The following is a 25,382-nucleotide window of genomic DNA, read 5'->3' as shown; positions in this document are numbered from 1 at the left end:
TTGCTTCTGTTCCTTTTAACATTTATTGGTTAATAAGTCTGGGGGTTTATAGACTAAGCGCAATTTAAAAGAATGGTTATTCAACCACCTGCCGAAGTCAAGGAAGATTATCCGATATTCCCTATCTCTGTAATCTCCTTCAGCCCCACAACCCTTCGAGATATCTACGCTCCTCTAATTCTGCCCTCTTGAACATCCCTGATTATAATCACTCAACCATTGGTGGTTGTGCCTTCTGTTGTCTAGGCCCTAAGCCCTGGAATTCCCTGCCTAAACCTCTCCGCCTCTCTACCTCTCTTTCCTCCTTTAAGAAGCTCCTTAAAACCTATCTTTTCGACCAGGCTTTTGGCCACCTGCCCTAATTTCTCCTTATTTTTTGTCTTATAATTCTTCTGTGAAGCGCCTTGGGACGCTGTACTACGTTAAAGGCGCTATATAAATACAAGTTGTTGTTGTTGTTGTTGATAGCATGTGATATGACCAGGAAGCCAAAATAAAAGGACAAAGGTTTTCTTTTCAATTCCTGGGCTCGCAACAGAAGACCTTTGTCAGGTAAAGATCAAGGCACAAGAATGATCTGAGACATGTGTTCCAAACATCTAAAAAAAATAGATTTTGCTTTCTTGACATTAAACTCTCCTTTGGCCTGGTTTACTTTGATATTTGCCCAGGTGAGACGCCTTCCTGAATTTAAATGACCTGAAGCAAACTACTTGGGAAATCGGTACACTTTGATTTTAAAATTAAAATGTTAAAATTCAATAGATTTGCGAATTTTTGTTTCATACCTATACATGCTTATGATGGCATTTCCATTGTGCATTAGGTAGACAGAAGTCACTTCTACATCTTCATGCTTCATCATGTTGAAAATAAAGAAATAAACTCCTGTAAAAAAAAACAAATTCAATTGCCCTGCTGATATCTTTGCCATTCATAATTAATTCTGTTTATTGGTCATTTTCACAAATTTTAAATAATATTTGTTGCAATACCAAACTGTAAATTACGATCTTTCTTGACTCTGGCTGGATATTTTCATGTGTCAGATCCCCATATCTAATCAGCAATACAAGACTGTGATACCACACAAAGGGGGTGAGAGTCCCATCATCGTCTACATAATCACACTTAACTCTAGTTATTTTATCATGCAAGGAGCAGCTGGTCAGATGTCTAGATCAGTCTGAACCCTCAAACTTTAGCTGTACATTTTTGTCAATTATTGGGTGTAATTTGCGGCCCCTACGGTTGTGTACAAGGTGCACCCGCGCCTGTAAGGGCCACACAAGTTTCGGATTTAGGCATGCGCTGTGCATGCGCTAAAACCCGGAATTTGCGATTTGTCAACAATTTTCTTGACAGATCGCACGCATCCCCGAGAAAAGGGCCTCTGCGGGTGGAGAGTTGAGCTATTTGCCCAACTTCTACCCAGCAAATGCCTGTGAAATGAGTTAGATGAAGTCCACAAAAGAGCAGATTATACACAGATATGATGACCTAAATGGCCTTTTCTCATAAGAACATAAGAAGTAGGAGCAGGAGTAGGCCATACGGCCCCTCGGGCCTGCTCCGCCATTCAATAGGATCATGGCTGATCCGAACCTAGACTCACGTCCACTTCCCTGCCCGCTCCCCATAACCCCTAATTCCCTTATCAGCTAGGAAACTGTCTATCTCCATTTTAAATTTATTTAATGTCGCAGCTTCCACAGCTCTCTGAGGTAGCAAATTCCACAGATTTACTACCCTCTGAGTGAAGAAGTTTCTCCTCATCTCAGTTTTGAACGGGCAGCCCCTTATTCTAAGATTATGCCCCCTAGTTCTAGTCTCACCCATCAGTGGAAACATCCTCCCCGCATCCACCCGATCAAGCCCCCTCACAATCTTATATGTTTCGATAAGATCGCCTCTCATTCTTCTGAATTCCAATGAGTAGAGGCCCAACCTACTCAACCTTTCCTCATAAGTCAACCCCCTCATCTCCGGAATCAACCGAGTGAACCTTCTCTGAACTGCTTCGAGAGCAAGTATATCTTTTCTTAAATATGGAAACCAAAACTGTATGCAGTATTCCAGGTGTGGCCTCACCAGTACCCTGTATAACTGAAGCAAGACTTCCTTGCTTTTATACTTCATCCCCCTTGCAATATAAGCCAAGATTCCATTGGCCTTCCTGATCACCTGCTGTACCTGCATACTAACCTTCTGTGTTTCATGCACCAGGACCCCCAGATCCCTTTGTACTGTGGCACTTTGCAGTTTCTCCCCATTTAGATAATAACTTGCTCTTTGATTTTTTCTGCCAAAGTGCATAACCTCACACTTTCCAACATTATATTTCATCTGCCAAATTTCTGCCCACTCACTTAGCCTGTCTATGTCCTTTTGCAGGTTTTTTATGTCCTCCTCACTCACTGCTTTCCCTTCCATCTTTGTATCATCGGCAAACTTGGATATGTTGCACTTGGTCCCCTCCTCCAAATCGTTATTATAGATTGTAAAGAGTTGGGGTCCCAGCACTGACCCCTGCGGAACACCACTAGTTACTGATTGCCAACCCGAGAATGAACCATTTATCCCAACTCTCTGTTTTCTGTTAGATAGCCAATCTTCCACCCATGCCAGTATATTACCCCCAATCCCGTGATTTTTTATGATTTTCTCATTTTATGATAACTGATGTTCTTATGTTCTCTTATTTCTTTCTGGTTTCTTTCCGTCATGTAATTCCCTGCCTCTCTACTTTAATGGAATTTTATTTCATAGAGTTTGTATGTTAGTTTCATGAAGTTACTGAAGGTTCTGTGTCTATAAAACTGATTTATTCAAATCACCTGCTCATTTAACACTCAGCATCAATGATTCCTCTCAAAGGAATAGATTAATTTTGGTTGGTTACAAGTTGTAATTTAACATACTCTCCATAATGCTGAAAATGTCTCATTACTAAAAGCAACTAGATATCAAGTTAAATGATCCAGATATGAATCTTTCATCCTGCAAAGCACAATGGAGTGCAAAAACTTCATAATGAAGGTTCATACTTTTGTTTGTAAAGTAAACGGGAGAAATGTTTGTTTTCTTTGTAATTTATGATCAGCTAACACAATTGTCAGGACAGTTTTGCAACATGCAGATTCTGAGACTGCGATTTCATTAGCAGCAATGAGTAATAGCAGCAAGGTGCTTCTAACACTTCTGCAGCAGCTACTGAGGCACATAATTAGTATAAGTATCAAAGCTCATTAATCCACCACTTGAGTGCACAATTATGAAGGAGAATAACTCAACAAAATTTGGGGAAAAAAAGCCTCTTTTAGTTACATATACGTTGTTATGGAGAAAGTGACAAGACTTTTGGTCGGTGAGGATGGCTCCGAAATATGAAAATGAGATGAGAAACATTCTTGCATAATCACTGGAACATGGATGCAATGTGAACAACGTAGATGGTGTGGCAAAAGGTTGAGAAGATGCATGACTTACAGAAGAGCACAAAAGTAAAGCATGAATATTACATTAAAATTGCAGGGACATGAAGGACATTAGTACTTGCTAAAGATATATGCAAATAAACACTGCACTGACACAGAGGAGTGGATTTTAACTCACAGTGGGTTGCTGGTGGGAAACTGCGCTGGTGAGTTACTTTCCCAACTGCCTTGCGGCAGGATGAGGCCATGGCAGTTTTAACTGCCGGGCTTCATTAACATGCCGCCACTTGACTTCCTGCCTGCCAAATCCGGCGGGGTGTATAACTGCCCGGTTTGATACTTTGCTGAAGCTGAATTTAACCTTCAAAACTACTTAGAGCAAACTATTATAGGTCGGTTTGGGAGGAAAGGCTGGGAAATGTAGAGATTGGACGAAAGCACAAAACTTGTGGTATGTATCATATTATTGAGATATTCTACAATTTCCACACACAGTAGTTATTCACAAGTGCATAATAGTGCATTTGATAACCTTGCAATAGCCAAATTGTAGTGTATGTACCTTGAAGAAGGAACTATATTCTGCAGCACCTGTATACTGCAGTACCAGTAGTGACCACCCCTATATATAAGCTTGTGTAGTAACTTTGTATAGTAGTTCCAGTTTTGTCTCCATTCAGTAAACACCTGTTATAACCAACTTGTGCAGTCCGTGTCTCAATTACACACGGACATTACATTGGCGATGAACAGATCCAAACTTACCTACAGTTCTGCACCACCTCACGGGGATCCATCCCTGAAGCGAAGTTATTAGAGGTCGAAGCCAGAAAGAAGAAATCCAGAAAAAAAAAAAAAACAAACAGAAGAAACGGGCGTCGACCGTGGGCAACCGCCCTCTGATTCATCAAATTCGAAGATTTGCAGGAGAGGCTGTCGAGAGCTGGGCTTGGTTATCCAGTCTATGGTGTTCCAGCTAATCGGGCTGGTGGCAGGTAGTACACTGATCCTTCCTGGGCTGCGGCGGGCTCGAGCTCGATCCGGTGGCTTTGCAATGGGGCCGAGCAGCGTTGTCAGGAAGAGGAGAGAGAGAGAGAGGGTGGAGCACACAGGGCGCGGCCGGTGCTACGAAGCCGGGCAGCGTACAGACCTGAGAAGAGGGAGGGAAATGTCCCATAGGGTCTGCTCTGACGACGGGAACAGTAATTAAAATAAAAGAAAAAGAAATTAGAAGCGCAGAAAGCCGCGAGGAGCTGCAGTTTGCCACGGGGACCGCGGAGAGCGGCGTTGGCAGCAGCGCGGGGGGAAGCGCGCGAAGACCATAGGGCGTCACCATCAAGGCATAAAAATGCCAGCAACAGCGCTGGCAGCAGCGGAAAAGGCAGAAAGCGCGGGAGGCGCCATCTTAATCCAGCGGGGAAGAAAGCAAAGCGCAGGAGGCGCCATTTTGTTCAATCGGGGAAGAAGGCAAAGCGCGGGAGGTGCCATCTTAGATCTCCAAGACGCTGAAGACTGGCAATATCACTGTCTTCGATAATGCAATAGAAGACTGGACCACGTATGTGGAAAGAGTCGAAGTATATTGCAAGGCAAATGAAGTAGCCGATGAGAAAAAGGCATCGTTACTACTAAACTTAATGGGCGCAAGAACGTACGGCCTATTGCTAAACCTGATCACTCCAGTCAAACCGATGGTGAAGAGTTTTAACGAAATTGTTGATGTCCTACAGGAACACCTAAATCCTACACCGCTGCTGATAACAGAAAGATTTAAATTCCACAAGATAAATCAACATAAAGATGAGAGCAATGCTGATTACCTTACGGAACTACGCAAGCTATCAAAGCACTGCCAGTTCACAGCAGGACTGGGAGATACCCTACGGGACAAATTTGTCTGTGGACTCCTGAGTGAAGGAACCCAGAAGAGGTTACTCTCAGAGAAAGAGCTGATGCTAGATAAGGCTTTCAGCGTGGCAGTATCGTACGAAGCAGCAGCAAGGTGAGCTGTGGAAATACAGCAAAAGCCACAGGAATACGGCACCCATGAAATGACACGGGGATTTGAATGTTATCGCTGCGGCAGAACAACCCATGACCAGAAGGACTGCTGGTCCAAGGACAAAACATGCAGGCAATGCGGAAAGATGGGACACATTGCACGAGTTTGCAGGTCCGGGAAGAAGACTAACGACAACAAAAAGACTACTAAGGAACAGTACAGGAAAGTACAAAAGATGACGGACAGTAGTTCTGAAGACCAGAAGAGCGATAGTGAATCCGGGAACAAGAGACTAAGCTGTCTCAAGCTACACAACGTAATCACAAAAGAGGATCACTGAATCATTTGGGTCACCCTCACGATAGCAGGGTCCCAAGTCAAAATGGAATTGGATACAGGATCAGCCCTGACCGTCATGAATCGATGAGACTACGAGTGGCTATTCTCATACATACCCTTGAAAGACACATCCATTGTCTTGAAGACATATACGGGGCAGAAAGTATACCCCAGAGGGAAAATAAGGGTGCCTGTCGAATACAACGGCAAGGAAATACAGAAATTGTATCTGTACATACTGCAAGATGGTGGACCACCGTTATTGGGATGTGAATGGATCAGAAAGATAAGTTTAGACTGGCACTCCATTCAGGCACTGACTGTGGCTGGTAAAAAGGATGACGACGTCACACCTGGACGATTGTCAAAAATCTTAGCTAACGCTAAAGAGGTATTTCAACAAGGACTGGGAACTCTTAAAGGCGTAACCGCCTCGATAAAAATGGAAGAGAATGCAATTCCCAAGTTTTTCAAAGCAAGACCGGTACCGTATACAATTCGTCCAGCCGTCGAGGCAGAGCTGGAGAATCTGGAGAATGCAGGCGTGTTATCTAAGGTAGACTGGAGTGAGTGGGCGACACCCATCGTTCCTGTCATGAAGAAAACATTAAACAATAAGTCTGAGGAGCAAAGGAAGGTTCGCATCTGTGGGGACTTCAAGGTGACTGTGAACCCAATCCTTCACACAGTACAGTATCCTCTTCCGAGGATAGAAGATATTTTCGCCTCACTATCTGGAGGGAAACGTTTTACAAAAATTGACCTAGCGCAAGCATATTTGCAGATGGAGGTTGAAGAATCCTCTAGGAAATATCTCACAATAAACACTCACAAAGGTCTTTACCAGTATAATCGACTGGTATTCGGAGTAGCATCAGCTCCGGCGATATGGCAAAGAGCGATGGAACAAGTCCTGCAAGGTATTCCAGGGACTCAGTGTTACTTGGACGACATCCTAGTGACGGGTGAAAATGACAGTGAACACCTTGCCAACCTAGAGCAGGTGCTCACTAGACTAAGAGAACATGGGCTACGAGCCAATCGCCCCAAGTGCGAGTTTTTTAAGAAACAAATATCGTATTGTGGCCACGTGATTGATGAAGAGGGGTTACATAAGTCCCCTGACAAAATTGAAGAGGTAGTTAAGGCTCCAGCGCCTGAAAATGTGTCACAACTGAAGTCATTCCTCGGATTGGTGAATTACTACCATAAGTTTTTGCTGAATTTGTCCACAATTCTGCACCCACTGAACGCCCTGCTACAAACTGGAGTAGCATGGAAATGGAGCGATGAATGTAAGCGGGCCTTTCAGAAGTGTAAAGGCCTGAGCACTTCAAGAGAAGTATTGGCTCACTACAACCCATCACTACTGATAAGACTGGCGTGTGATGCGTCTCCCTACGGCGTTGGAGCGGTACTGTCACATAAATCCCTTGATGGTTCAGAGAGGCCGATAGCTTTTGCGTCACGCTCGTTAACTGCAGCCGAGCGTAACTACGCCCAGATTGACAGAGAGGCCCTCAGCCTGGTGTGGGGGGTGAAGAAGTTCAATCACTACCTGCATGGGCAGAAATTTACTCTACTAACTGATCATCAACCTCTTGTCTCCATTTTCAACCCTAAGAAGGGCGTCCCGATAATGACAGCACAATGGCTACAGAGGTGGTCCCTTTTCCAAGGGGCACACCAATATGACATCGAGTACAAAGGAACTAAACAGCATGGGAATGCTGATGGATTGTCGCGCCTACCGTTGCCGACGGTGGAAGAAGCACCTGCAGTGGATCCTGTGGAGATATTCCACTCAACCATAGTCGAATGTCTACCTGTGACGAATGCAAACATAGAAAAGGAACCACGAAATGACCCGACACTATCCCAGGTCTATGATTTAATGGTGAAGGGATGGCCAGCACATGGCGAACCACTGTTGCCAGCATTCTCGCCGAGAAGAGAACAGCTGTCAGTGTGCCGAGGAACCTTGATGTGTGGATCCAGAGTAGTAATTCCACCCAAATTGAAGGATAGAGTGCTCAATGAGCTTCATGAGGGTCATCTGGAAGGGGTAAAAATGAAGAACTTAGCCAGAGCGTTTGTGTGGTGGCCGGGAATCGATAGAGAAATCGAAGAGATGACCAAGAGCTGTACAGGATGCCAGAAGGTCCAAAACGCCCCACCACAAGCCCCTCTACATCCATGGGAGTGGCCCTCATCTCCATGACAAAGGGTACACATTGATTTTGCTGGTCCATTTATGGACTCGATGTTTTTAATTGTGGTGGATGCACATTCAAAGTGGCCAGAGGTAATAAAAATGTCCTCAACCACCACAGAAAAAACTATCACAGTCTTACGAACCATATTCACCAGAAATGGGCTGCCTGAACAGATTTGCACCGACAATGGACCACAGTTTGTGTCTGAAGAGTTCCGGAGGTTCTTAAAGAACAATGGTGTTAAGCATTACACATCCGCCCCATATCATCCAGCCACCAATGGATTGGCTGAGAGGTTCGTTCAAACATTCAAGAAGGCTATCAAGGCAATGTGTAATGAAGACATACCCCTACAACACAAGGTGGATAACTTCTTGTTTGCCTACCGGAATGCAACCAAACTCCAGCCATGATGTTCTTCAATCGAAGACTAAGATGCCACTTGGATTTGGTTAAGCCAAACATCAGAAGAGATGTGGAGAACAGGCAGTTTCAGAATATGAATGAAAGGCCAACCAGGAGTTTCAAGATAGGTCAACCAGTTCTGGCCCGGGACTACCGCACAGAGAAATGGCAGCCAGGAACGATCTGCACACGGCAAGGACCTCTAATGTATACCGTGGACATTGGAGAGAGCATTGTAAGACACCATGCTGACCAGATTCTAGAGTCACTAGAAAACGTCAAATCTACACCACGATCCTATACACCTGGTGATGAAACCGAAGTACCAATTGCATCTACCTCAGAATCGGTGATATTGGAAGCAGACGAACCAAACAACGACGTTGATCCCGAATCAACTTTGCCAGAAGAACCTGATACCCCAAAGAGGCATTATCCGGACAGAATCAGGAAGCCTCCTCAAAGACTGAATTTATAATTGATTAACTTCAGCTAATGTATATAGCAACTGTAATTGTAAATATGTTATTTAATTATTAATCGAATGTTATGTACTGTTTAGCTAAAAGGGGAGGAATTGTAGTGTATGTACCTTGAAGAAGGAACTATATTCTGCAGCCCCTGTATACTGCAGTACCAGTAGTGACCACCCCTGTATATAAGCCTGTGTAGTAACTTTGTATAATAGTTCCAGTTTTGTCTCCATTCAATAAACACCTGTTATAACCAACTTCTGCAGTCCGTGTCTCAATTACACACGGACATTACACAAATGAATAAGTATGCTATTTACTCCTCGGTCTGGAGAATCCACTTTGGACTCAATTGTCGATCTGAGTGCAAATTGCGTCCAAATTTGCGCTAGTTTTGAGAAGTTTCATTTCTCAAGTTGCCGCTCAAGCTCATTTGCATATCACTGAACGTAAAATCTGCCATGAGCCAACGCAATCGGGCAGCGTTTTAGAACTTTTTTTTAACATTTTGCTTTAAAATATATTCCTTGATATATTTAAGAGTGGTGCACTTGGTAACTTGGCGTACTTTAATTAATACAGCTGAAAATATGTTTATCACAAAAAATAAGCATTTTTAATCACAGTGTCAATCCACCACCTGTGAGTAACCCGATTTTAGATAACCGTAAAAGACTTTACAAAACCATACAGAACCGTTTGTTAGTTATATTGGGGCACAGTAGTCAGTTTCTAAGTAAATTTTAAATAAAATTATATTCAAAAGCTTTTAAAACGTGCCTATTATGTCCCCACACCATACCTGAAAAAAATCAGCTTAATTATTATAGCCTCCTTTAAGGCCCGCAAACAAGTGCAATTAGTGGAAACTCGCAATGGTGATTACTTTTATCAGGGGTGTGACAGGTTTTGTGGGCGGGGCGAGAAGTATGCTGTCATCTCCCATGTGGTGTATGTAACCTGTTCCACCTTAAGAGAACTTAAGCCTGTTCCACCTTAAGAGATGTACTGCTTTCTCTGGCTGCTGTATACGTAATACCGGTGGTGACCACCGGTATATAAGTACTGTGTAGTGATATTGCTGTTAGTATAGCCCTGACCTCCAACTAGTAAAGACCTGTTGAAATGTTATTCTTGTAGTCTGTGTCAGTAATTAATCTTAAATAAAACTAGAACACACAGACTTAACAGTGGCGACGAGTCCGATTCTTACCCTGCGGCAGTTTATATCCACGGCGGCTTCGTCCACAGAACAGGCGTCGAAGAGAGGCATCCACCCTCATCACCCTGCTGGAAGACACGTCGCGCGGCAGGCATTGAGAACCCGGAGTGCAGAAGATATCCTGAACTCGAAGCCTCCATCAGCGGCAGTCAGCTATCTTCCTTCTACCTCGGTGGTGGGTAAGCCGGTCAGCGACGCGAGCAGAAAGTCGGCCGCGTTGGCTGTACAGACGGGGAGGGAAGACGGAGGAATAAGGGCGGTGAGATCGATCGCGACCGGAGATAAGGGCCGGGCCGCATTCGGGCCAAAAAGGCGCAGCGTCTGGGGCGACTGAAGGCGCGAGAGCCGCGGTGAAGGCGAACGCAGCCGGTGCTAATAACCGGGCTGCAAGAAGGGCTGCGAGGCGCGACATTGGGGAAGTGCGAATGCCCGAGGGAGCTGCGGTGAAGCGGAGACAGCGTCGGGGGAGTTACTAACCACTGGGAAAGGGGAGCAGCAGCGGCACGCCAAACGCCATTGCAGCCAGCGGGTGAAGAAGGCGAGCACGGGAAAGACTGCCAAGCGCGGGAAACCACCATTTTGTAGGCGGAGGACGAAGACAAGAGCGGGAAGCCGCCATCTTGGAAAAAGGGAAATCACTAAAAAAATTGCAACGATGCCTAAACATGGGAACATTAATACCTTTGATAGCGACATCGAAGATTGGGCCACGTATGTAGAACGCATACAAAATTATTGTAAAGCAAATAAAATCCCAGATGATGAGAAAGCACTAACTTTATTCAACTTAATGGGTGCGAAGACATACGGGCAATTGAAACACCTTTTATCACCAGATGAACCGGCGGAGAAGACGTTCGAGGAGATTGTTACTGTCCTGAGAAATCATCTAAACCCCACGCCGCTTATGCTAGCGGAACGATTTAAATTTTACAGCAGAAAGCAGCTGAAAGATGAAAGCAATGCTGAATATTTAATGGAATTGCATAAGCTAGCAAAGTACTGTCAGTTTGGAACGGGACTAACAGATGCGCTAAGAGATAAATTTGTGTGTGGATTATTAAAAGAAGATACACAAAAGCGACTGCTCGAGGAGAATGAGCTGACGCTTGAGAAAGCGGTCACTATGGCAGCATCACACGAAGCCACAGCGAGAGGCACGGCAGTAATGCAGCTACGGTCACCGGAACTCAGTACAAATCAATTGGTTTTGAGTACTGTAAAATGTTATCGTTGTGGAAAGACAACGCACGATCAGAACCAGTGTTGGTTTAAAAACCAAGAATGCAGAACGTGTGGCAGGCTTGGCCACATAGCTAAAGTATGCCGGTCAGGAAAGAAGACCAGCAACAAAAAGTCACCGCAAGGAAAATACATAAAGGTACACAAGGTGACAAAGAACAGTTCGAACGAACAGAAGTCAGATTCAGACGCCAGCAGTAATGAACTGGGTAGCTTAAGAGTACACAACGTTGGTAAGGATGCAGATCTCCAGACAATTTGGGTCACTCTTCAGATAGCAGGAGTCCAAGTAAAGATGGAATTGGACACTGGATCGGCATTGACGGTCATGAATAAGAAAGATTACAAAAGGTTATTCCAACATATTCCCCTACGGGATACGGAGATTATATTGAAAACATACACGGGGCAAAGAGTGTACCCCATCGGAAAGATAGAGGTAAAAGTGGTCCACAAGGGCAAAGAAAGCCAAGTAATGGACTTATATGTGCTACCTGAATGAGGTCCACCACTACTGGGACGGGAGTGGATTAGGAAAATGAATATGGACTGGCACTCCTTAAAGGCACTAACGGTAGATTCCGAGGAAACAGATGTCAAACCTAAACAATTGTCCAGAATATTGGATGATGCTAAAGAGGTGTTCCAACAGGGACTGGGAACACTGAGAGGAATTACGGCAAACATCAAGATTGATGAACATGCACACCCAAAATTTTTCAAAGCCAGACCGGTACCCTATGCAATACGACCTGCTGTAGAAGCGGAACTGGAAGCGCTAGAACGTTCAGGTGTACTGTCTAAGGTAGATTGGAGTGAGTGGGCTACGCCCATTGTTCCCGTTATGAAACGTCCTTCGAGCAACAAGCCAGGAGAACCAGGGAAGGTTCGCATCTGTGGAGACTTCAAGATCACCGTTAATCCGATGCTTCACACGGTGCAGTATCCGCTTCCGCGGATTGAGGATATTTTTGCTTCGTTGCCTGGCAGGAAACACTTCACCAAGATAGACCTGGCGCAGGCGTACTTGCAGATGGAGGTTGAAGAAGAGTCACGCCAGTACCTCACGATCAACACGCATAGAGGTTTGTACTGGTATAATAGGCTGGTTTTTGGAGTGGCATCGGCTCCAGCAATTTGGCAGAGGGCCATGGAGCAGGTATTACAGGGAATTCCAGGCACACAATGTTACCTGGACGATATTCTGATTACAGGAGATGGTGATGAAGAACACCTCGCAAACTTGGAACTGGTGCTCAACAGACTGAAAGAGTAGGGACTTCGAGTTAATCGGCAGAAATGTGAGTTCTTTCAGAAGCGGATCTCGTACTGTGGTCATGTCATTGACCGGGAGGGGCTTCATAAGTCTCCTGACAAGATAGAGGCAGTTGTAAAGGCTCCCGCTCCGGATAATGTCTCTCAGTTGAGGTCGTTTCTAGGATTGATTAACTATTACCATAAGTTTCTACCGAATCTATCCACGGTACTGCACCAGCTGAACGCTCTTTTACAGAAGGGGGTACCATGGGAATGGAGCGAAAACTGTAAGAAGGCATTTTGCAAAAGCAAAGAATTGATCACCTCAGAGGAAGTGTTGGCTCACTTCAACCCGACACTGCCTATTCGGTTGGCTTGTGATGCTTCTCCATATGGTATTGGGGCAGTACTCTCACACAAGTTGCCAAATGGCACGGAAAGGCCAGTCGCGTTTGCATCCAGATCATTGACCTCCGCTGAGCGCAACTATGCGCAGATCGATAGGGAGGCTCTCAGCCTTGTATGGGGAGTGAAGAAGTTTAATCATTACCTGCAGGGCCAAAAATTCACACTTCTGACAGACCATCAGCCGTTGGTATCCATTTTTAACCCTAAGAAGGGTGTTTCGGTGATGACAGCACAGAGACTCCAGAGATGGTCCCTTTTCCTAGGGGCACATCAATATCAAATAGAATTCAAAGGTACAAAGCAGCATGGCAATGCTGATGGGCTGTCGCGCCTGCCACTACCTTAAGAAGAAGAGACGACGAAAGTTGACCCTGTTGAGTTATTTCATTCAACCATCATTGAGTGTTTACCAGTCACCAATGTAAGTATTGAAAGAGAAACCAGGAACGACCCGACACTGTCCCGAGTCTACGAGGTGACAGTGAAGGGATGGCCAACACATGGTGATCCTCTGTTACCGGCATTCTCGGCAAGGCGAGACCAGCTGTCCGTCTGCCATGGTACTTTGATGTACGGGACAAGAGTGATTATTCCTCCTAAGTTAAGGGAAAGAGTTCTAAAGGAACTGCATGAAGGTCATCTGGGGGGAGTTAAGATGAAAAGTCTTGCTAGGGCTTATGTATGGTGGCCGGGTATTGACCAACAGATAGAGGAGTTGACGAAAAGCTGTGCTGGGTGCCAAAAAGTGCAAAATGCACCTCCGATCGCACCGCTACACCCATGGGAATGGCCTTCAGCCCCATGGCAACGCGTACATATTGACTTTGCTGGTCCATTCATGGACTCCATGTTCCTAATTGCGGTGGACGCACATTCCAAATGGCCAGAAGTGATCAAGATGAATACCACTACTTCAGAAAAGACAATTGCGGTGTTAAGAACAATATTCGCAAGGAACGGATTGCCAGAACAGATATGTTCGGACAACGGACCACAGTTCGTGTCGGAAGAATTCCAAAAATTCTTAAAGAAGAATGGGGTGAAACATTATACCTCTGCCCCATATCATCCGGCGACAAACGGGTTGGCCGAGAGATTTGTCCAAACATTCAAAAAGGCAATAAAGGCCATGAACGATGATCAGATTCCGCTACAACACAAGGTGGACAATTTCCTAATGGCATATCGAAACGCCGCTCATGCAGTGACTAACCAAAGTCCTGCCATGATGTTTTATAACAGGAGGTTGCGGTCCAGGTTGGACTTGGTAAAACCAAATGTGCGGAGGGAAGTGGAAAACAAACAGTTCCGGCATATTAATAACAAGACCACTCGAAGTTTCGACGTAGGACAACCAGTGTTGGCAAGGGACTATGGAAACGAAAAATGGCAGTCTGGAACAATTCGGGCCAGACAAGGACCTCTGATGTACACAGTAGATATTGGTAACAATGTGATAAGGCGTTATGCGGATCAACTGGTAGAATCGAGAGCAAGGGTCGAACCCATGGTTGCGACAGAGACAACTGTGGAAGACGTTAATGAACCTGAAGCATCTACCTCGGCAGGGAATGTACCTGATGATGACGTCCAATACATAGGAAACCAACTAGAGGAGTCACCTCAGCAACAAGAATCAGAGACCACTGAAAGGCGTTATCCAACCCGAATTAGAAGGCCTCCTGAGAGACTGAACCTTTGAACTGTTTATACCTGAAGTTATATATGTATATATGTTATTATGTTATGTTAAATGGGGATATGACTGTTAAGCTAAAAAGGGAGGATTGTGGTGTATGTAACCTGTTCCACCTTAAGAGAACTTAAGCCTGTTCCACCTTAAGAGATGTACTGCTTTCTCTGGCTGCTGTATACGTAATACCGGTGGTGACCACCGGTATATAAGTACTGTGTAGTGATATTGCTGTTAGTATAGCCCTGACCTCCAACTAGTAAAGACCTGTTGAAACGTTATTCTTGTAGTCTGTGTCAGTAATTAATCTTAAATACAACTAGAACACACAGACTTAACATCCCACATGAATGATGTCATGCAACAATGACTGCCCACACTGTAGCCTGACCTTGAGCACATGACAACCCCAGTGACATCTATGGAGGCTTCAGTTATGCAGGTCACAGACACAGTAGGAATTTCACTCTTGAATGCTCATGCTGTTGTTATAGAGGCTTTGGATTCCAAACTCCAAGATCCAATCATGAGTGTCTTTAGGTTGCTTGGTGGACAGGTACAAAGAACCATGAGGGAGTGATTCCGAGATCTCATAATCATCCATTATTTATCCTCATACAGATCAGCGAGCCTTATCTACAGATGCTGTCCAGCCATGGCATGTGTAGAGTAGCACAGCAGTAGTTGGTTGTCACTCATGTCTGCAGCAGCTTTTTTTTGCTGTCAAATAGCAATGCCCAAGTGAATGTAAGCAATGCTTCTGAAATCGAGTAGCCCACAGCGAATCAAGCCCCTTGGCACTGCTCGATGTGAGTCATGTTGAATGTTAGAGACAAGTAGTGAGATTTCTGTATTACCCCCGCAGCCACCCACTATGCTCCTCCTTTAACTAGAGGAGCACTTCATAGAGGGCACATGCACAACCAGCGCGCTGTGCTTCAAGAAACACAAGAGTCAAATGCACTAACAAAACACATAGGCTATCCGCACTAAACAATTGAATAAAACAAATTGATGGAGAATTTCCCATCTCCTGCTTCGGTGGAAGGTGGTTGAAAACTTTTGGAGAAACGGGTGTAAGTGATTAAAAATGGCCATTAATGCCGTATCTTCAGGTTCTGCTGAAGGTAGGGCAAGAGATTGGGAGAAACCCCAGTGAAAATCCAGACAATTGTTTCTTGCAGTCTGTAATTTTTTCAGTTTGCAGAAAAGACAATGTCAGTTGTCTAAAAAGGAAACAAACAAAATGGCTCATTTCTGAGAGATCTCCTGCAGGTGCCTGGAAGGACCCTGTGGCATTGAAATTGAGTGCAATGGTGGCCTTCACCGCCATTGGTAGAGACACTCCATCTGGAGCATATTGCAGCGGAACCCCCGAGGCAGTAAAACACACCTTCAGCATTCCTATCATGTGTTCTATAAGGAGCTTGGTGGTCTCCAGGCTTTAATTGTATCTGCGCTGCTCAGGCACGGTGGGGGTTGGGGGTTGCGCAAGTCATCAGCTAGGTTTGCAGGGTTGTCCCTTGTCCCCTAGCAGCCACCGTGTCACGTTCCTCACAGTGTCGAATAGGGCCGGTGATGGTGAGTATAAAAGTATTGTGGCAGCTCCCTAGGTACCTCGCACAGACTTGCATGATGTTGTTCCTGTGATCAGCCTCCAGCTGTACAGTGATAAGAGTGCTGTCCATTTTTGTTGATGAATGTTGATGAATCATGCTCCGGTGCACTGATGATACGTGTATACAGTCAATCATGCCCTACATGCGAGGGAAGCCACCACTGCTACAAAGCTGCAAGCTCTCTCATGTTGGCTGCTAAGGCCAGTGATGAAGGTGATACACTGCTTGGCCTTGGCAAAGAGGGCATCAGTCACCTGCCTAATGCGGCTGTGAATTGCAGTCTGGGATGTGCGGTTGATGGCCTGTGTAGCAGACTGAAAGGATCTGGTGGCATAAAACTTCAGGGCTGCGGTGACTCTGAGGACCACTGGCATTGTATGCCCCACTGGTCCATCAGATATTAGGTCCTGTTGCAGAAGGTTGCAGAGACCTGTGACTGCCCAGAGAAGAGCAGCCCTCTCCTGCACTGCTCCTCAGATAGGTCCAAGAGGTTGACTCTTGTAAGGCAACAAAAGTGTAGAAGTAGTGATCTGGAAGCTGGAAACTCTCTCAGCAAACTGGACAGCATAATATTCTTAGATCCAATGAGCTGCACCTGAGAGCCCTCTTTTGTAGTGCTTCAGAAGCTGTTAGACGCCAATAACAGCAGGTTATGCTGGTGGGTCCAGTACTGGGCGGGGCATCCGTTATTTCAGGTTAAAATGCAGTGGGGCAGGTAAGATGTCCTTTTCGTTAGCACCCTGCTTGCCTGGAATGGGTGCCTGACACACAGCCAGAAACTGCTGAGTTAAAATGGTGGTTTAGTGAGGGTGGGTGAGGCGGTAGTGGGAATGATACGGGATAATGTGCAGGGTTAAAATCAGCCCTCAAATTTTTTAATTGAGTCAAAAATGCAAAATACTAAAGATGCTGATAAATAGAAAAAAAGCTGGAAATACTCAGCATCTGTGAAGAAACAAAAGTCAATCAGTCAATGTTTCAGGCCTAAAACTATTCCTCAGGACTGGCAGGAAGGGTTCTGATGAAGAGTATTCAACCTGAAATGTCAACTAAATGACTTATGTTTCTCTGAGTATTACCAGCATTTTTCTGTTTTTGTTTTTAAATTGTGTCCCCTGGTATTTGAATACATTGCCATAGTGAACAATTTATCTGGATCAGCTTCAGAATCTTGAAAACTTCAGCAAGGTCATTTGGAAGTCTCTTTGCCAAGTGCTTTTAATTTGGAATTAACTGGCAATATGGGGTTAAAATTTGTTGTCAATTGTATTTGACATTTAAACTAAACAGGTTAATGAACGTGTTAAAGTAAAGCTTAGAATTGCATATGCGTCCACTTGCAGAGGCCACAAAGCTGGGTGGGCATGTGTGCTGTGAGGAGGATGCAGAGAAACTCCAGTATGATTTGGACAGGTTGGCTGATTGGTCAGATGCATGGCAGATGCTGTATAATGTGGATAAATGCGAGGTTATCCACTTTGGTGGCAAAAACAGGAAGACAGATTATTATCTGAACGGCAATAGATTGGGAAAAGGGGACGTGCAACGAGACCTGGATGTCCTTGTACACCAGTCGCTGAAGGTAAGCATGCAGGTGCAGCAGGCGGTTGAGAAGGCAAATGGTATGTTGGCCTTCATAGCGAGAGGATTCGAGTACAGGAGCAAGGATGTCTTGCTGCAGTTGTACAGGGCCTTGGTGAGACCACACCTTAAGTATTGTGTGCAGTTTTGGTCGCCTTATCTGAGGAAGGATGTTCTTGCCATGGAGAGAGTGCAGCGAAGATTCACCAAACTGATACCTGGGATGGCTGGAATGACATATGGAGAGAGATTGGGTCGATTAGGCTTATATTCGCTAGAGTTTAGAAGAATGAGAGGGAATCTCATTGAAACTTATAAAATTCTAACAGGAGTAGACAGACTAGATGCACGAAGGATGTTCCCGATGGCGGGGGAGTCCAGAACCAGAGGTCACAGTCTAAGGATAAGGGCTGAGATGAGGAGGAATTTCTTCACCCAGGGAGTGGTGAACCTGTGGAATTCTCTACCACAGAAGACAGTTGAGGTCAATTCATTAAATATATTCAAGAAAGAGTTAGATATATTTCTTAAGGCTAAAGGGATCAAGGGATATGGGGAGAAAGCAGGGACAGGGTACTGAATTTGGATGATCAGCCATGATCTCATTAAATGGCGGAACAGGCTCGAGGGGCTGAATGGCCTACTCCTGCTCCTATCTTCTATATGTTTCTATAAATACTGCTGAGAGCAAGTTCACTTCTTAAACTGGAAACCTCACTGAAAGAGGCCCCAGGATGGTTGGTGTGAGAAATGGGAAAACATCACACTGGTCCCAAGATCCTAATTCACGTTTGGTCGAAGGAGACCCTTCAGCCTATTTGATCTCATCCTTTCAGAATCCCTACCATCTTCCCATTAAACTTTTAGCTGTTTTATGAATGTGTCCTGGTATAGTTGGAGGAGTTCTTCAGGTATTGAGGCTGTGGCATATTGCTGATGTAGAGTAGCAGGAGTTTAATATACATCTACCCATGCCATACCTGACCTGAGATTGCTTGATGAATCCACTAATTAATTGCACACAGGATTTTTACTTCACAAATTTTTTTTGAAAGTAGGAACATTAGGAACAGGAGTAGACCATTCAGCCCCTCAATCCTGCTCTGCCATTCAATTAGATCATGGCTGATCTGCACCTCAACTCCATATTCGTGCCTTTGCTCCATATTCCTTGATCTATCTACCTCAGACTTGAAAGCTTTAATTGTCCTAGCATCTGCAGCCTTTTGGGGAGATAGTTCCAGATTTCTACTACCCTTTGTGTGAAGAAGTGAAAGTACTTTACATACATTTTTGACAATCAACCAACTATAACGTTAACAACTTACCCGCTATAGGTGCACTAAATCTTCCAGTCATAACATCAAAATAGCTCCCAACATTGGTCTCCACACTGCTGAAAATGATGCCACTGTTCTGGTTTGTGAAATGGGTTGCCATAGAAGCCATAAAAGCAACCTATGAAAACTCAAAGGAGTTAATTAAAACGAGAAAAGCAAATTAAATTAAGTCATCGACCAGAAACATTAACTCTGTTTCTCTCTCTACAGATGCTGCCTGTCCTGCTGAGTATTTCCAACATTTTCTGTTTTTATTTCAGATTTCCAGCATCTACAGTATTTTGCTTTTAAATTAGGTAACACTTGATTTGTACAAAATTGCTAATATAATTAAAGGTGTTGTTACACTATCGGTAAAGTCTGGAGTTATCAGACCAGTGATAATGGAGCTCTGTGCATGCTTCCTTGGACCATGCCTTTGTTACCTTGAGACCTGACTATTCCAATGCACTCCTGGCCTGGTCGGCCTCCTACGCTCTACCCTTCGTAAACTCTGCTGCCCGTGTCCTAACTCACACCAAGTCCCATTCACCCATCTCCCCTGTGCTCGCTGACCTACATTGGCTCCCGGTTAAGCAACGCCTCGATTTCAACATTTTCATCCTTGTTTTCAAATCCCTCCATGGCCTCGACCCTCCCTATCTCTGTAATCTCCTACAGTCCCACAACCCCCTGGGATATTTGTGTTCCTCTAATTCTGCCCTCTTGAGCATCCCCGCTTTTAATCGCTCCATCATTGGTGCCCATGCCTTCAGCTGCCTGGGCCCTAAGCTCTGGAATTCCCTTCCCAAACCTTTCCGCCTCTCTACCTCTCTATCCTTCTTTAAGGCGCTCCATAAAACCTACCTCTTTGACCAAGCTTTTGGTCACCTGCCCTAATATCTCCTTATGTAGCTCGGTGTCAAATTTTGTTTGATAACACTCCTGTGAAGTGCCTTAGGACGTTTTACTATGTTAAAGGCGCTATATAAATACAAGTTGTTATTGTTGTTGTTGTTGGACAGGTAGCCCGCTATATGCATTGACATGAAAATGCTGCTTAAATTTTACTGCTGGTCAAGAACCAATTATGCGGCTGACTCTGCTAAATTAAAAAGATTAAAAGTGAATTTCAGAAAGTTCTCAACTTGTCGAATACACCATTGGGAATGATTAAAGATTTGCGCTGGATCATTCACAGATATGCTGCAGCTGCTGTGAAGACCAAACAATGTGAGACTATCTCCTGAACATAGTCTCACATCACTTGACTAAATGTGATTCAGTGGAGTCAATTTTAACTCGAGGCACGTTCAGGGAAGGCATGGTGGGAGGGACATCCCTGTGAATAGTTCAGCATGAGGCCCAAGTCATTTTAACTCCCGGATCAATTAGATTGTGGCTGATCTGTACCCCAGCTCCATGTACATACTTTGATCTATATCACTTGATACCAATACCTAATACTTAAAAGCTGAGGCTCCAGTACAGATCCCTGGGAAACACCACTTTTCACATTCCGTCAGTCAGTGCACATTTCCTATATCTCTACCATGCCTCCTACCTCCCAACCTATTACCAACCCATGTCACAAGGTTACCTCTAATTTAATTTGCTCTCATTTTTGCTAATAATCCCTTGTGTGGAACCTTATCAAATGCCTTATAGAAGTCCATCTAGATAACATCCACAGACATTCCCCTGTCCACCTTGTTAATGATCTCCTCAAAAAAATCCACTAGATTAATCAGACATGATCTACCCTTCACAAATCCATGCTGACTCTCTTTGATCAGTGATGTAATAAAACTCACTACGCACTTGGTTTGAGTATAAAGCAAGGCTTTAATCAACTTGTTTCAAAACATGGAGGTCTAGTTGTCCTTCACTAGTTCCTGTTTTACAAAATGCCCCTGGGCAAGCTGGGCCCACGCCCGAGTATTTATACTCCTTGGACGGCGCCACCAGCTGGCCGTCCAGTGTTATTTCATGAGTCGTTTCTTCATGATGATGAGATTTATAACAATCAGCTCATACTTGTTCAAATGCTCAGGCACTCTGTCCACTCTCCCTTCCTTCACAAAGCTCGTTAAAACCCTTTGCTTTGATTGTGCCTTCATTAACCCTAATCCTTCTCTACCTACTGCTTAGTGTCCAATTATTTTTGCCTCTGTAAAACAACAACTTGCATTTACATAGCACCTTTAATGTACTATCACAGGAGCGTTATCAATCAAAATTTGACACCGAGCCACATAAGGAGATATTAGGACAGGTGGCCAAAAGCTTGGTCAAAGCGGTAGGTTTTAAGGAGTGTGTTAAAGCAGGCGGGAGCGATAGAGAGGAAGAAAGGTTCAGGAAGGGAAATCCAGAACTTGCGACCAAGACAGCTGAAGGCATGGCCACGAAAACATTTTGGAACGGCATATTCTATTAAAAGTGTTATGAAAATGCAGGTTATTATTAGCAGTAAAATTTCTCTCCTGGTGATCACTGTTGCAAGGCAGTTTATATTAAGGGTATTATTGTTAGGCATAATAGAGATTATGGCATATTGCAAAGCAACATTATTGTTCATTGTAACAATTTACCAATTTACCAATTATAGAAAATAACACCTTTATTACACAGGACTTTGAAAGTATCATGGATTTGGTTACCATTTTATTTATTTTATTCTCATAAAAGCTATTCAGGAATGCAAATTCCTAACAATCACAGGGTGGCAGCAGTTATGTGCCAACAAAAGTTGCCAATAGCTGTTACAAAAATGTCCAGTCTCAGTATTGTACAAATTTTGAATTAATGAGAAAAATTGTGTACACGTTATAGTTAAAGGTCAAATAATAACAATGGCAATATGCAAAAAGGTATCACAAATTAGTATGGCTAATTCATAATTTGTGCTAATTGCTTGGTGACACAGTAATATACACCAACCTGTTGAGGAATGTGATTAATTTCATATTATGTCATTGTTTTGCTCCTAAATTTGTAATTTGCTGTATATTGACTATCTTACTGTCCATTAGTTTTACATAATAATGTACTGTAAAATTGTATGCTTCTTGTGAGCAGAATATTATCATTCTTACTTTGAGTTCTGATGGTATCCCAGCTTGTCCCTTCTCTCCTTTAATTCCTTGAATTCCACGTTCTCCTCGGGGACCCAAGTTCCCTTTGTTGCCTTGATCACCCTTTAGCCCCTCACGTCCTGGCAGCCCATTATTTCCATTGTTTCCATGGTTTCCTATTAAATTACAGATATTTGTACTCTGGGAGACAATTGCTATTTGATTGCTACTGGTTGCATTTAGACAATGAAAAATAAAGATAATAATTGCATAAATATTCCTCAAGGTCAAAAATACAAAACTGAGTTCTCCAATGGTTCCGTTGATAATTGCACAGGTTGTGGAACTAAGCCATATGAATCAAGAAGGGTCCAGATTATCTGCTAAATTAGTTGAAGCGGAAGGCAGGGACACCGCCATTGGACTCAGTACTCCTGCTTTCTTGTGTTCATATGCTTTGCCGAGAAGGTGGGGCCAATTTTCCTTGCCCCACCTATGAGGAACAGGAATTCTGCACCCAAAAAGCGCTGCAACTGTCCTGGCCCAGGTGTGCCTGAATTTCCTTTTCTAGGGCATTAACATGGCCCAGAGACACCCCCCAGTCCAGGTCCACCTCCCCCAAGCTGGGCCATAGCATCAGAAAATAGGGTAGGAATAAGGAGCATCAGCTAGCCCAATGCCCAAATATCTGGTGGGTAGTTCTTAAAATTTCTTTTTAAACGTGCCTTAGGGTTCCCCCTCTGCTTTCTGCCAGGTCCCCCTCAGAACGTTCATAAGCACTCTGCAACTTATTGTGAAGTACCAAGGTCTCGGTGTCCCGTGTCCACAAATATAGGAGAAAAGCTGGGAGGCTGTGAATGCCCTCTTCCGTTTTATTAACATGACAGCAAGAGGCCTGCACCACGCAGGCTCGGCTCAGCCCCCCCTCCCACCAGGGAGATATCGAAGGGTGGAGACCCAGCATTATGGATCTCCATCCCCTTTTTCCTGAGAGTGGGTGTTTCCCAAAACAGTCCAGTGTTTTGAAGCCTTGGAGGAAAATGGATGTGTTATCTCATCTGAGTGCAATCAGGTATGTAAAATACAGCAAACATTGACCTATAGGGGGGAATTTTAACCTCAAAAAACTGGCGGGTTTGGATCGGTTGGGATGTCAAAATGTTAAAAATCTGAATCACGACCCCAACCTGCCTCCAACCCGTCCACTTCCGGTTTTAACAGAGGCGGGACAGGGGTTGGGCAATCAACCTGCTCCCAGGAGGCGGATTGGCAATTTAAATATTATAATGAGGCTGTGTGGCTCATAATTAATCATTTTAAATTTAACTCTTGCTAGCCGAGTTTTCTGGGCCTCGGGAAACCCGGCGGCTAAAGGGAGGCGAGGACTGCTAATCCAGGTGCTAAGTGCCTTTCCACTTACCTGCTGGACCCAGTTTACCTGCTTCTCCAACTCCCTGCGATCGGACACCCACCCCTCAACCGGAAAACCTTCGACCCTTCCGATCTCCCCCAACCCCAGCCTCCAAACTTCCCTCTGGCCTCCGATCTTCTCCTACCCCGCACACCGCCCCACGCCCCCACCACCACCCCACCGGCCTTTCCGATCTCTCACATCCTCCTCTCCGCTCCCCGGCTGTGGCCTGGTGCCGAAGACCTACCCGCCTGATAGCCAGCCAACCTCTCAATCTGAAATATAAACAGAAAATGCTGGAAATACTCAGCAGGTTCAGCAGCATCTGTGAAGAGAGAAACAGAGTTAACGTTTCAGGTCAATGACCTTTCGGCAGTGTCTCAGTCTGGCTGGCTGTGGCCGGGAAATGGAGATAAAACTTGCTAATCAGGTGCAGCCATTAAATTATCAGAGGTCAAATTTTTCCATGTAGGAACAATGAGGTAACGGATAATTTCAACTTGTAATTTTTTTTTTAAAAGATAGTTAGAACTGGTTATATTAGTGATAAATAAAGTAGAAGCTTCATTCTTGGGATGTGGGTGTCACTGGCATGCTGGCATTTATTGCCCATCCTTACTTGTGCTGAGAAGGTGATGGTAGGCCTTCTTCTTGAACTGAAGCAGTTTGATACCACTGAGCAACTTGCTGGGCCACTTCAGAAAGCAGTTAAGAGTCAACCACCATCTGTGAAGAGAGGAGCAGAGTTAACGTTTCAGGTCGAAGATGTTTCGGCAGAACTGAAATGTTAACTCTGTTTCTCTCTCCACAGATGCTGCCTGACCTGCTGAGTATTCCCAGCATTTTCTGTTTTTATTTCAGATTTCCAGCATCCGCAGTATTTTGCCTTTGCAAGAGTCAACCACATTTGGTGTGGGACTGGAGCCACATATAAACCACACTGGGTAAAGATGGCAGCTCTCCTTCCTAAAGGACTTTAGTGAACCGGTTGGGTTTTTATGACAACTTAACAGCTTCATGGTCATTTTTATCGATACCAACTTTTCATTCCAGATTTTGTATACTGAATTCAAATTCTCAAACTGCTATGATGGGATTTGACCTCATGTTCTGCTCCAGACTATTAGCCGAGGCTTACAGGATTACTAGTCTAGTCACACAACCACTACATTAGCATACCTGCATCTTTGCATTTTACAGATGGTGAAGGACCTTGTGTACATTTTCAGTATTTTTTGTATTGAACAAGTGAATTGAATCTGTCAATATTGTGCAAAATGTCTAATTAACTGTAAGGTCATTGCTTACTTCCTTTAATTTGCAGAAAAGGAGTATGTTGGACACTAATATTTACCACTATTGCCTTGGAGCCTCTTTTACAATCAACTTGCAGATATTATATATGCATAAGGTACGATAGGCCAAATGGCCTCCTTCTATGCTGTATGATTCTATGAGAAGATACATAAGAAAGCGTAGAAGAAAAAAAGTCACTCAGCCTCCTTGGCTAAAGAGGAGAAAGAAATCAGGCAGGATTCTTGCTTCGGATCCAGTGAACAACCCTCAGCCCGTCCCACAAGCTGAAAAATGCATGTGAGTGGATGATTCCCACAATCGAATAGCCTGCAGACACTGTGTAGATTCACATGAAGGATGGTCATTTGGGTGAGGCACTGGAGTGTCT

At 44.3% G+C, this 25,382-nt stretch overlaps 1 protein-coding gene across 5 annotated transcripts in view; it reads right to left on the bottom strand.

The window, feature by feature from the left end:
* The window catches only part of LOC147123530 (complement C1q tumor necrosis factor-related protein 3-like), a 38,352-nt gene that overhangs the window by 4,615 nt on the left and 8,355 nt on the right, over positions 1-25,382 (bottom strand). For all 5 annotated transcript variants that reach the window (XR_015074670.1, XM_085974178.1, XM_085974169.1 and 2 more), the window contains exons 3-5: positions 22,309-22,463; positions 19,223-19,352; positions 789-888 (exon numbers count right to left, since the gene is read on the bottom strand). Coding sequence is in view for 4 of the 5 variants with exons in the window: in XM_085974178.1 (XP_085830304.1) it covers positions 789-888; positions 19,223-19,352; positions 22,309-22,463 (385 nt within the window). In the remaining variant the exon portion in view is untranslated. The remainder of the gene's footprint in view (positions 1-788; positions 889-19,222; positions 19,353-22,308; positions 22,464-25,382) is intronic.

The sequence above is a fragment of the Somniosus microcephalus genome, chromosome 2 (assembly GCF_052327205.1).
Source record: "Somniosus microcephalus isolate GS21.2 chromosome 2, FLI_Smic_1.0, whole genome shotgun sequence".
Lineage (NCBI taxonomy): Eukaryota > Metazoa > Chordata > Chondrichthyes > Squaliformes > Somniosidae > Somniosus > Somniosus microcephalus.
Note: the sequence above shows the minus strand (reverse complement) of the source record. Positions and strands in the feature narration are given on the sequence as shown.